We start from the raw sequence: 14045 nt of genomic DNA on the forward strand, positions 1-14045 counted from the left end.
CTACTGAAACACCACACGGTATCTGAATATCAACACTACAATGACAGAAAATATACACACCACAAAAAAAAAGAAAAATACGCAGCTTAATAAATGACGACGTAAAGAGAAGCCAAAAATCTTAGTATTGGCTAACAAGATAAGGTCCTCAGTAGAGAAAAAAGCCAAGTATTTGCGTGTTATACAGAAATAAGAAAAAAAAAACTAACAAGCTGTTGCCTAAAAATACCTACGAATTGCCTATAAAATTTCACTTCCAACAATGTACACAGTCCCAATTCAGGAAAGAACCAAGCATTTGTTATAGCTGAGAAACATTTTTAACCAACATCGAATAAAAAAAAAAAAAAGATGCTGTATTTTATAAAAAAACTAGTATAAGCATTTTGTACACAAAAAAAGATAGTTAGCTATAGAACAGTAAGAATTTGATATAAGAAAAGAAAATATACATGTTGAAGGAGTGCAAGATATAACCACTGAATAAAAGAAGTCTATTCACATAATAAGTTATAAACAGATCAATTTGACCGTAGTGCGTTGGGTGCAAAGATTCAGTATATTTACTCAACACATTTTTACTTGCTTCACTACAATTGTTGCATCCAAGTATCGTTTCCAATGGGGGAACCCCTTTTACTAATACGTTTTATAGATTGGTTACAGATAACAACCAAAACTACAGGAAGCGAACAGTAGATAAGACAACATCGGAGAGCAACACCACTCGGCAACCTATGGATCAACTTGAAAGATTAGTAGAAATAATGGAAAAGAAGGATAGCACTAATAATAAATAAATACTTAGAGAAGAATAAACAGGTATAATCAGTAACAAAAAAAATTTTTTAAAGACCAGCGCATACTCGACAACGATCATAAAACATTTGTGAGTAAACAGTGCTAATATTAGTATGTATTACAAATAAGCAGGAAATAAGCGAAATTATAAAATTTTTTTGTCATTTTAATATAATAATAAATGTACTTTATTACAGAAATTTTTGAAGCGAATACATCGAAAAATACAATATAAAATATAAGTAGTAATGAAAAAAATATATATATATATATATATATATATATATATATATATAAATATATATATATATAATAAGAATAGTAAAAACATGATCGTAAAAATAATAATGATAATGATAATAAGAACACTAAAAATAATCATAACGTCAATAAAAATTTAAAGTAGGATTAGCAAAAAAAGTAACAACATTAGTAATATGTTAAACAGTAAGTCCTTGACCCTCGACATCCTTGACCACAAATAATGTCAACACAACGAAAAATAAGTGAAACAGTAAGTCCTTGACCCTTGACATCCTTGATAATGAAACAAAAAAAAAGCATGAAGTTGACAGTTATATCAATTTTGTGTAATACGAAAACAAATTGTCACTATAGACCATTGTATAGTGCATATGAACATAAATAAGAAGCAAGAAATGTGTATTTGAGCGGATATGTAATAAAAATAATTAGGAGAATCTTAAAAAAAATTTTTTGTACAAGGGAAGCGCATTTACAATAATCAAAAATGAATTTACATCAAATACAGCGAAATCAACCATTAGAGAAAATAGAGCGCTTTAAGCCACCCTCTTTCCTCTAACCGGAAATACTATACAACACAAACAACATAACACAGACACTACTCTACCACAAACATACAGATAGAGAAGAAAATTGCCACCAAGGACATCGGCGTCGCACCCTCGAACGTGTTACGTACGATAGCATATAGCTATCCATGCGTGCGCCTCCGCTGGCTTGGGCCCGAAAGGTAAGGGAATAGAGAGGAGAAGTGATAGGAAAAGGAGAGTGAAGGCACAGAGTAAAAAGGAGATCAGCTAGAGACATGAGAGCGAAAGGACCAGGCCCACGATATTAGGACACGCGCGGCTTCCCCAGAATATAAGTAATCACAATAAAGCACAAGTTAACCACAAGTCGGCCAATCATTTATTTCCGCAACGTAAGCCCCCCGTAATAATACAGAATAGTTGCACTTAGTAAGGTCGTTTAAAGTGTACTACCACTACAAATTTACCTGTATTAGTACGTTTTTTTTGGTAAGGAGTATGAAATGTACTTGTACTAACATAAAGAACCTATTTTTTTCGGTAACAACAGTTTTCCGTGTACCTACTTTTAAGGAGGTTGAATCTCTTGCTATAGTCCATGCGACGCTCTCCACAGTTTGGTATATCGTCTGTCTATTTCGTTTTCCTGTGACAACGTACCCTTTTGTATTTTTAACCACACTTAATGATAAATTTGTTCTCTTAACAAGACCCTTCAGATTTTAAATGAAATTAAGTACAATCATTAGTTAATTTTTTTTACTGATAAAATATTTATTTAAAGTCTATAGTTCATAGGCGAGGTAAGTGTAATAAAAGCGCTTAAAAAGACGATAGCCCCTAAGCCTCAGGTAAAGATTAGCTAAATATTAATTTTAATCACTCAGCTCTGAGAAACTGTTCTGCCTTCAAATTGGGACAGTGTCGTTTTAATGACTTTATTCATTCGTAGATCAATTTTTATCTATCTTGTATCGTTAATTATGTTATTCATAGAACTTCCGTAAGTAAGAAGAACAATTAGCAATTATTGTATATTTTTTTTTAAATACAACTATATTTTAAACCTATATTTTCTTCGAATATAAAAACCTGTCTGTTTCTCACAAATCTTTCGAAGTGTACATGACATCAAATAATTGTTTATGGAAATGTTAGCTGTTTGTCCCAATTACAAATTTCAATTATTCTACTCAATTTTTTGAGTTTAAATCTTTAAAAAAAAAGTTCAATGAAATTTTCTTTTAACAAGCACACCAATCAGATATATATATATACAAGTTAGACTGGCGCCCCCCTGCGTGCTCCGCACACCAACCCCCCACTAACTGATTGAGTAGACAAAATAATAACATTACTCGTGTAATTATGAATGCAGACCACGGTGTTAGATACGACAGATGGTACAAAGTACCACCTCCAACGGGTTGCAGTTTTGTAACAGTACCGATCATGCTCGTCAAATGGTGTATGAGTAAGAAAGGCACAAAATATAGATATGGAAACTATATGATATAATCATAAGTCTATTTATATACAAATTTGACAATCTACTACTAATACGTAGAATAAGATACAACGGAGATGATAAATAAATAACTTATAAATTAGGTTGAAACCCATTTCTATAATTCTTTTTACTCTCTCCTTTCTTTTAAAACATTCTTTTTTTTTATATTAACGTATAACTTATTCTCATGGTAGTATAATAATGGCTAGATTTGGATATTGCATCCTCTTTATGTAGTTTACAGGGGAACTGAGACTTATTGTGCAAAAGACTTTTAACAACATATTTGTAAACATTGACAAGCTGATTATTAATGGCTTCTCTAAAATATTCTTCTATTTTATCAAAAAGTTTGTAAAAAAAAGTAGTTGCATGGATGAGTCCTCAGCTATTTTTTAAGTTAATTAATGATGCCTTTTGTTTAACAGAGTTTTTAGGATTACTATTTGAAGTAATTTAACATGTGGTGCATTTTTCAAATATTTTTTGTAGTTTTCGATACATAAAGTCAGTGACGTAATAAGTAATACAACTTATCGTGAACAATATTTTGAGAAATGTAAGAGTTAGTATTTACACTTTGGTGCACCTTTTACACTACAATTGTTTTCTCGTCTGCTACTGCCTTTTCGACACCAATCCTCCTGGTGGTCAACTTTGTTACTGCTACAAAATTGCAACAGACCGCACAAGGCATAGAGGTGGTACTTCGTACTACCTGTCATATCTTACACCGTAATGCAGACTGAGAATGAGTTTACAACAGCAAAATACGCGACTCACGAAGGAGTTAATAAAACAGATAATAACATAAATATTAATTTTCTAATAGAATTTCTAATAATATCAGAGGAGTTCTTTTATAACACGAATGAAAATTAAAAATAAATGCTATAGTAATGTTGATATGAAATTAAAGTATATCAGACGGTCTTTGTAATGGCACAAGATTAAAAATAACAAAATTATTTAAGTATAATATAAGGTTAATTATTTAAGTATAATATAAGTATAATAATATCTCTCAGAATTGTATATTAAGAAACCTTTATTGTCTCACGGACCATTAAACGTTGCTCTATCAAGATGTAAGAATCAAAAAAGAATTTTTATTTGAATTGAATCAAAAATAAAATCAAAAATTAAAAGTATTGTTAAGCAAGAAATTTTTGAGTAACTCAAAAATATGTAACTTCAAATATCGTCAAATTTAAACAGACATATGTTTATTTATTAAGACCATGAAAAAAACCAAGTACAAGTAGCACTCCGGGAGTGCAGGCAGAAGTGAAAACTTGAACTCGTGGCACGTTGGGCACTTTTTTGGGTGAGCATTTTTAGGTGCGCTCGCAACATGAGAAATTGTACATAAAAAAATTAAGATAAAAAACTCTCAATCTCGTCTGTCGCGAGGGCACGAACGAATGCCCATGCAAAGACTGCGTATCAGCGTTGGTCTGAGCATTATTCCACGCTCACAGTTCATGCTTGATCGCACATAGTGCCGCTGACTGGATCCCACTGAGAACTACTTCGCGTGAGAATTTGAATTCAAAATCGTATGATTTTTTTAACAGACAGTAAGCGCAGAAATTCAAATTAAAAACAATTCTTGGTATACTATTTATGTATGTAATCATGTGGCGTCTCACATCTCACGCACTTCAGGCTCTACTCGCCAGGTGGCCAAGCCCCTGATATTCGCTCCCGTCAAGCGGTGAAATTCTCGCACGATTCATATATAAGCGCAATCGAGTCACTCTTAGCCCACAACTCTTCTGTGTCTAAGGCAGGGAGCATTTTATCAGCCTTCTGGTTGAGTCCTGGCGTGCTCTCGGAACGAAACACCTTTTTTCTCTCTTATAGACGACCTCTTGATCTCTATAATCATACAACATTATCCAATATTTTTAGGCATTAATTAGCCAATACATACAAAGACTTCCTTCGAATTTAAATTTCTGTGCCTACTGTCTGCTGAAAAAATCATACGATTTTGAATTTGAATTCTCGCGCCAAGTAGTTCGCGGTGAGATCCAGGCAGCGGCGCTATGTGCGATCAAGCATGAACTGTGAGTGTGGAATAATGCTCACATCAACGCTGCTGCGTATAGCATGCAGCGCTCTCGCATACCTATACACTCTGAGTAAACATATAGGTATGTAATCTCGTCTGTCGCGAGAGCACGAACGAATGCCCATACAAAGAGCGCGTACAGTATACACATATATTATAAGAATACACGCGTAGTATATCTGTGTAAATAATCTCGTCTGTCGCGAGAACGGCTGAAAATGCTCACCCACAAAAGTGCCTAACGCACCATAAGAAGTTTTCACTTCAAAAAAATGTGTGAAAAATGTGTAAAGGATTTTATAAAAACAGATGAGTGAAAATGAAACATTAAATGTCATAACATTAAATAAACAGAATGAATTATAGTTTTAAAAGCGTAATTATCTTTGTCTATTTAATTATATCTGCTCCTGAATTCTGTCTTTTTGCAAATAAAGTCCTTAGTTAATCAAGAATTTCATACTTAGGTCAAGTACACATGGACCAGAAAGCGATTCCAAATGTTAAAGTTTAATCAAGTTAAACAAATAATGGTCCTTCAGAGATACATAGAGAATAAGGGTAAGAGAATAGACAGAAGGGAACCTATAATCAGTGACGTGAAAAACCCTAAAAACGAGGTATAATTTACGTACTAAATTACATACATTTTTGAACATTTCAGATGGTTAAATATTCTTTAAATTAGTATTTTTTGGGGTAAGGTGGAGGAGGTGGTGGACGGGGTGCGAGGAGGAGCTGAGGGGGAGCTATGGAGGAGCTGGGAGAAGTAGGAAGTAGTGGGGGAAGTAGGGGGGAGATTACTTAAATATGATTTAATAAAAAATGACGTAAAAACAAGCAAATAACTATGTGAATCAAGAGGTGCTGAGGGATAGCAGGGGAGGAGTGGGGGGAAGTGGGGGGGGCCGAGACTCACTTTCGTCAATACAACTGTATAATATAGAAAGAGGATGTATATATCGATATAAAAATTATTATTTATATTTTGTTGAACAAAGTTTATAGATTTCCTAATGTTCTTTGTATAACTTACATTATTTTTTCGGATGGAAAATTCATTGTTGATACATCATTCATTATATTACGCATTTTGATTTGATAGAATCCAATAACCTTATAACTACATTGCCAAACAGTAAAAAACCGGTTCACACGTTACTACTTTCAAACTCATAGAGTGAACGAAAAAAGCTGCATTAGCCTTTTCTTTTTATGTAAAACTATCGGAAAATATTGATAATGCATCGAAAATTCAAGTGACAAGCTGAAAGTGCAAATCTTAATCGGCAGAGCTTTAGAAGAGTGAAAATGTTTTTTTTTAAATTAATGTTAAAAAATACCTAATGACTATCTTGAAGGATACGAAATGTATTAGAAAGCAATATGGAACCAAATAATAGTTTTAAAGAAGCTTGTACTGCATTCTTCAAGAGAGCAGTACGTCAAATTTAGGAAAGAAAGTCCTAACAACAAAATATGCTTAAAATTGTTACTCATTGTAGTTTAAGATCAGTGTTTCAGCAGATTTAAGTTGTACCTACACGGTATTAGTATTAGGTTACCACCAAAACGAGAAAGTTATGCTATCTGGTCTGAATATTTTTAAAATAACCTCCAGAGGAGTAAACGATACGAAAAGCTGTTTTGCTTTGATAGATTGTGAAGGTGCTACGTCTTAGTGCTGTCTAAGCTTATGCAACAATTGTTCTTGTATTTAAAAAGTTATAAGTTATTGTCTTACTGTATGAATTAAAATAATTCTGACAAACTGAAGTATTTAATTTGGCATGTGACAGGCACATATGTTTTAGAAACTTAAGTTACTTATACTAATGTTGTTGTTCAAATATAATGATATAAAACAGTAACTTTTTACTTGGATACCTTTGCATTGACTATCTAATAGCTTAATTATATATTTTTTATCAGTTTTTAATACGTACAATTAAAGTTAATAGCTCTATCTATTTATTATAATGTAAGAAACTGCAAATCAACGGCCTCCAACTCCTTTTATTTGTGTAAGGGATGCATAATATTTTCTAGTATCATCATATTTTGTTTAACTTTTTTGTAATTTAGTATCTGAATAAAACGGCAGAAATTCTGAACAAACATTTGTTTTAATTAGAATTACGTGTTGATACATTCCTGTTCTGTACTTAGTTAATATCTGACAAAGCTAATACAGGGGCTGCCAGTTCTTTAATGTATTACTTCAGATCACAGTGGAAAATTCGTTGGAGAAAACATTCTAACTTAGTTTTCTTTCTATATCTTATGTCAAATTATCTTTTTAAAACGAATTTGGCCAGGTAGCCAGGTCAAAAATATGGTCCAAAGTTGTTTAAACAATTTTTTTCAGCAAATTTTACGAATTATTTTTTTGACTCGGAAAATTTTTCTTAATTATCTTTGGACTATAAACACAAAAATTATTTTTTAACTTTTTCTCAAAAACAACAAAAATTAAAATATTAATTTATAAAATTGAAAAAAATGAGAAAATAGCTATTTTCGTACATGAAGAAGGATGTAAAAAACCAACAATTTTCATTTTTCCAAAGGCCTTATATACTCTATAAACATCCTTACTCATAGTTTTAAGGAGTTTGTGACTTTCATTTCGTTTATCAGATAACTTTGGATAAGATTATATAAAAAATTTTATTTTGTTAATGATATTGTTTCACACTGTATTTTATACGCATTAATTGCAACTAATACTTCTTGTATGTTAGAGTGAAATGCTTTAACGAAAACTTTTTTGCAAAAAAAACTTAGCATTTGTTAGAAATATGTAATATTGTATGATTTCTGCAAGAAATCTCGTAAAGTATTCTAAGAATCATGAGTACTAGTATTTTTTTGCGTTTGAACTTGATGTGTTTCTGGCTATTATTTAGAAAAAAAAGTTACCTCAAATAGCTTATAAGTATACTGCAATTGCTCTGGTAAATCCTTAATAGAAAATTTAAACTTTCCCATGGAAGTTTGATAAAAATCTTCTAAGACATGTGAGCTTTCACCTATTGCTTCATCTTTGCCTTTAGCAGCTGGCTTATCTGTGTTGACTATAGCTGTAGCTAAAAAAAAATTTATAGTTACTGTATTGAACAAAAATTAGTAACATAATGAAAAAATACACAGTTAGAAAATTAGAACTAGGTGAAAGTGTTGTTAAACCTTCCTATACCTTGCACTTATTTTGACGAAATGTCATTAATGTATACAACGTGTTAAGTAACTTCTCAAAGTATGCTTGTAAAAGGTTAAGGATATAATACTTTTTAAGTAATTCAAGGTATGTGTCATATTGATACATTTTTAGTTGCATTTTGTAACTCATTGCTCATCAAAACAGTAAGCTTATCATCTAGAAAAATAGCATGGACGTTGTTTAAGAGTAAGAATTATACTAAACCGAGCTAAATTCAGATAATCAGAGTAAATACTACCCATTTGTTTCTAAAATTTAGTTTACAGGGCATTAAATGTAGTTTATAAAACACGTTTTTTTGCGTCATCTTAATGCTGGACTTAATTTTAAAACAACTTTCAAGACATTTTTAGTCCTCGCATTAATAAAAACAGAACTATGGAAAGCACTGTATTTATTTAGTCGTAATTCAATGTCTGTCTATTTTATATCATTTATTCATTAAATAAATTTAAAGTCTTGTTTAATAACAAAGAAATTAAGTTACATACGAAAAAAAAAAAATAAGTCCATTTTCAAATTTTGATACTGAATTTCAACAATCCATTAGCAAAATTTAATCGTAAAGTAACTAAGTAGCTTCTACTAAAGAATAATCCTATTATCATATTCATAAACTATTAATGGGAAACTCAAAAAAAAGTTTAATAAGGTGACTGTTTTTACTTCCTACGACATTTGTTAGTTTGCGATTGTAGTATATTACTCTATTACAGGTTTAAGCCAACTCCTAGCACCCCTAGCTTAGTTTATCTGAGCTTGAGCTTGGTCCCGCCACCAATGGTTTAAATTTAATGTAAATCATCTCATTATTGTGTACGTCTATACTACTGTTATTATCTGTAGAATTGTAGTTAATATTATTAAGTTGATTAAAGTGATGTGATTAAATACGTGGAGCCAGGTTCTTTACAGTAGATTAAAGGCGAGACTCTGGCAAATGCAAATCACGTAATATATATTGGTATTACTGCAGATATAGTTAAAAGACTACAATTACTTGCACTTTGTCTGAAAACATGTGATTCGTTCGGTGCTCTCCTTAAGAATCAAATGTTATTGTGACAACAACTGTGGACATATACAAAATCGTATGTAAATGCTCCTGTAAAGCTGAGTTGTCAGGTAGTTCGAAGCATGGTGCCGCCATGCTTATTATGATGTTTAGGTTAGAAAACAATAAAAATTTAATGATAACTGTAGGGGTAATGGTTTGTGAGATAAGGAAGCATTGCAAAAAAAGTCATGTAGGAGAAAGAAAGAGCAGACCAAAATAGCTACGTGTACTTTGCAAGTTCTTGTTTTGTGAACGAGAAAGTGTAGTTGATTCAACGAGTATAAATTACATCTATCAATTGCACCTATGAGACATTCGTAGACCAATTATTTGAATCAACTATGAATAGATTTATATCTAATAAAGGTGAGGTTGGGATCGCAACAAAAGTGACACGAACATCTAAAATTTTATTAAACAAAAATGAAAACTCAATTTATTGAACGTTTAATATTTACATTAAAATAAGTTAGACTGACCTCGTCGCGTGATATGCTGTCAGAACAAAGCTGATTATAGAAATCCAAACAATACAGTGTAACATTTTTCTTGTAGAACGCATTTCCCAGAACTTTAAAAGTCGCGCCTGTCTTCGCCTTGGGACTTCGCAAATACTAACGCATAATTTTTTTTGTTACAACGTGTTAATCGCACACTTTACTCTAATTAGATTCTACTCGAATTCTTGTGTAACGAAGACTTCTACTTACGAATTCATATTCTTTAGTATGTACGCAACGAAAATTTTTATAATTTACACTAAACGTTATAAATAATGCTCTATCTCCCTTGATTCGTTCATGATTTTCTCGAAAATTAACTGATTCCGAGTGAAAGGCGCGTTAATAAAAATAATACAAATTAAGACTAGGAAAAGCAAAATTCGAATAAAAGGAACACAGAGGCTCAACGCAATGAAAACCACGGGTTGTCGCCTAGTTTCCTAGGGGCGCTAGGAGTAGGCTTACACCTCAAATTTACGAGCCCTAACTCTGCTCATTATATCAGACATTACGAATTTTTAGTTATTTTTGCAGAACCTGTGCTTTTTATTGACCTATTCACTTAAAAGAAGTACAAGCAATGAGTGTACTTGTGGTTAACAAGCTATGTAGTGGCAAATTAGTTAGTTTTTTCATTATTATTGTAGTAATAAGAATAACTTTTAATAAATGGAGAAAACTAACTCTTATCAGATCATACTGCTAGCTAGCCGCAAGCCAACTCAAGGCTCTTCCACTTTTCACATTAACACATTTGATTAGCAGACTATAACAACAGTTCTTTCTCCTTTGTAGACCTTGTTTATTTTAATTTTTTTAAATCTTAAAAAGTAGTCACGAAAAAACACAGAAATAGACTGTTTATGTAGACTCAAAGGGTAGAAACAACGTTTCCTTTTTTTTTTTATTAGAAAAAATTTCTACTCATATTTTTGTAATTGTCTATTAGAAACTTATTTAAACAAAGCATATGAATAAACAAATTCAACAATATTTTCTTTAATTTTTGTGACTTTAAGTATGCAGATGGTAAGTAAGCTCTAAGTAACTACATAAATTCTGTTTAGCTGTTAAAATGAGGTTGAAAGTATATTTTTATGCATGCATTTTTAAATCCAGAAGTACATTTTAAAAGTCAACTTTTTTGCTATGTTTCCTTGAGGAGAAGTTATCACTTAAAAAAAAGGTATGGAATAATGAGGTTTCAAGTGATCGAATTATAATAATTGAAAACTGTCTGCCTATTAAGTTATTGTACTTTAATAAGAAATATAAATAAACCTTACTGATACTACTTCTAAGTGACAAAGAATGAGAAATTACTTCAGAGTGGAGAAAAATAAACGGAATCTTTTTCTTAAAATCATCTTACAACATCGTACTGATTATATTGATAAGTTAAATATTGATAACAGTAGCTACAATCTGATTACCAGTCTTATAAATTTTTCCAGTTTTTACGATGAAACGAGATAAAACAAGGATGGGCACCCTGAAATCCTTTACGGTAACGATTAGTTAAAATATTCTATAGTATAACTGGCTTTACTGAATACACAAAATATATTCCGTTTTAAAATGAATGTTTACTAGGTCATGACTTTTCTATAGAACACACTACTGTCTAAGAAGTAGTCACGTAGGCCAGTCTGTCCATTTGGAGCCTAACATTAATTTTTAACTTTTAAGATCCAGTGTTAAAAAATAGAGAAGAAATTAAAAACTTTGCTTGGAATTTTATGTACTAAAAATGTAACACCCTTAACTTAGGGGGAGCATAGGAAATAAATGTCCAGGTGCGCAAAAAACTTTTTATTTTCCAAAAAAAGGCTTTGTGTTCGAAAGAAGTTTTGTTTAAAAGTTATAGGAATCCTAATGACGTATTAATGTAGACAAATTTGACCTTAAAGTATTAATAAACGAAATATTTATTTCAAAACTGTAATAACTGTTGCTCTCGCAGAGGATTTAGGTTTAAACATATTTGAGTTTAATTTTTTTACCTTTAATAAGATACTAAAATGGCTAAGTAGAACACTACTGGCGTTGTAAGAATCCACTACAAGTTCAACTTAAAGCAGCAGCGCTTGAACGTTTAAATAATTGCACTGAGTGTGTAATGAGCGAGAGACATTTCGAAGTCCTCGGTAACTCTTCTTTGTGCTGCTTTAAGTGTCAGCTTTTTTCTTAAAGGTATTCGGTGTCGTATTCGTTTACTTGTAAGAAGGTTATAACTAAACTAACTGTAACCTTGCCATTACAGATGAAACAAAACTGTAAGACAACAGCATTGGTAAAAAGCTTGCTTAATGATCGCAGTAAGTGATAATTGAGTACAAAAACCTAAATCAGCTCACTTATTTGATTAAGGTAAACAATACAAAAGGAAATACATATATTCTTCTTATTATTCAAAAAATCTTTGTAACCGTCAGAACATAAGATGCCATGCAGAAGTACCTAAACTATGAGCTTGCTCCCATACCACTTTGACTCTTCGATTAATTAGAAATGAGAAAAACTCAACAATTTTTATTTTGCAGAAACTTTAAAAACATGCAAGTCTCCCTTAACAGTCAAAATAACGTACATACTGTTAATAAAGAATTTCGTCTTTACAAAGTTGCATTGGCATTAAATAAGACTATAGTAAAAAATTACAAATTTTTCTATAATCTACGAATTTAATTCTTTTGCTTAAAAGTCTGATTTGTATTTGATAAATACTTAAAGGACATGAGTACAAAATTAGCTCAACGCATACTGAGACAATATAAAAAACCAGCTGTTTAAATCAGGTTTAACATATTTACTTTTATAATTTATTAAAAAGACAAGTTTTTTCTAGACGATAAATATAAGAAACAAATTATTTTTTCTTTTCGTAAAGAATAAAAGAAGAATAAGTTTCCTACAAAAATGTGTATAAAAGATGCAGATACACTGATAGTAACAATAGCTATCGAGTAACTAACAGAGCATGGCATTGTCAAATTTTTGGAGAAAACACTGTTGTATTAGGATCACTAAGATATTTTTTATCGCTTTATAATTAAATACTGTTCGTCAAGCCAAAAAAAGGAATAAAAAGTATACAATTGCAAAGTTTCTTAATGTCCCAATTATGAATAGTACCTTGGGGTACTGCATAATATATTAGGTTGTTGACTTGAGGGTTACTGCCTAAGCACACGTAAGTAAGAGCTAATTTTAGGAGTACGAATGAAAACTTCAAAAAATAAGGTGTTAGTTTGAGGAACGTTTCGTTGGTCTTAACGCCAACCTTATTAGGCTCCCTTTATTAACAAAAAAAAAAAAAAAAAATCCCAACAATTTTTGTAAATTACATTTTAAGTCTACTGTTTATAAATATTAATAATAGATACTTACGTCTACATCGTTAAGACGATCATTACAGACTGTTGGTCACCTTCAACGAATAACGTTAGTGTCGAACATGTATGTATTTCGATGTATACGTATGAACAATAAATGTACGCTTCTTGCGAATATAGATAACGTGTGTACGTATTTATAAGCGATTACTAATAAGAACTTTACATATGTTATTGAGAAATAAGGTATCCTCTTCTTTATTTATTGTTTGCTTAGTCGAGTGTACGTGTAGCATTTCTGATATTAATCTTTTTTGTCTATTTGGTTCATGATCTTGTATTTTGGTTTGAGGAAAATTAAAGTTATAGTTGAATTTTTTCATGTGTGAAGAGACAACAAGTTCATGTTTGCTTGTACTTTTGAGTTCATTTAGCCGTTTTTTCAATTCTTTTTTTGTCACAACACCATAACATGTATAAAGTTTTTATTAGATCTCTTTTTAATACGTACACACGTTATCTATATTTGCAAGAAATGTACATTTATTGTTCATATGTATATATAGAAATACATAAATGTTCGACACTTACGTTATTCGTTTAAGGTGACCAACAGTCTGTAACGATCGTCTTAACAATATGGACGTGAGTGTCTATTATCAATATTTATAAACAGTGGCCTTACAATATAATTTACAAAAATTGTTGTGTTTTTCGTTTTTATTTTTTTTGTTAAAAAAGT

The 14045-nt window shown here is 31.2% G+C and overlaps 1 protein-coding gene across 1 annotated transcript in view; it reads right to left on the reverse strand.

Moving 5' to 3' along the window:
- The window catches only part of LOC106644845 (uncharacterized), a 2208360-nt gene that overhangs the window by 966104 nt on the left and 1228211 nt on the right, over nt 1-14045 (reverse strand). The window contains exon 36 of the mRNA XM_089592443.1: nt 8108-8274. Coding sequence (XP_089448569.1) covers nt 8108-8274 — 167 coding nt within the window. The remainder of the gene's footprint in view (nt 1-8107; nt 8275-14045) is intronic.

This window comes from Copidosoma floridanum, unplaced genomic scaffold (genome assembly GCF_036245765.1).
Source record: "Copidosoma floridanum isolate Cflo_tuat_1 unplaced genomic scaffold, Cflo_Japanese_pri ptg000017l, whole genome shotgun sequence".
In the NCBI taxonomy this organism is placed as follows: Eukaryota; Metazoa; Arthropoda; class Insecta; order Hymenoptera; family Encyrtidae; genus Copidosoma; species Copidosoma floridanum.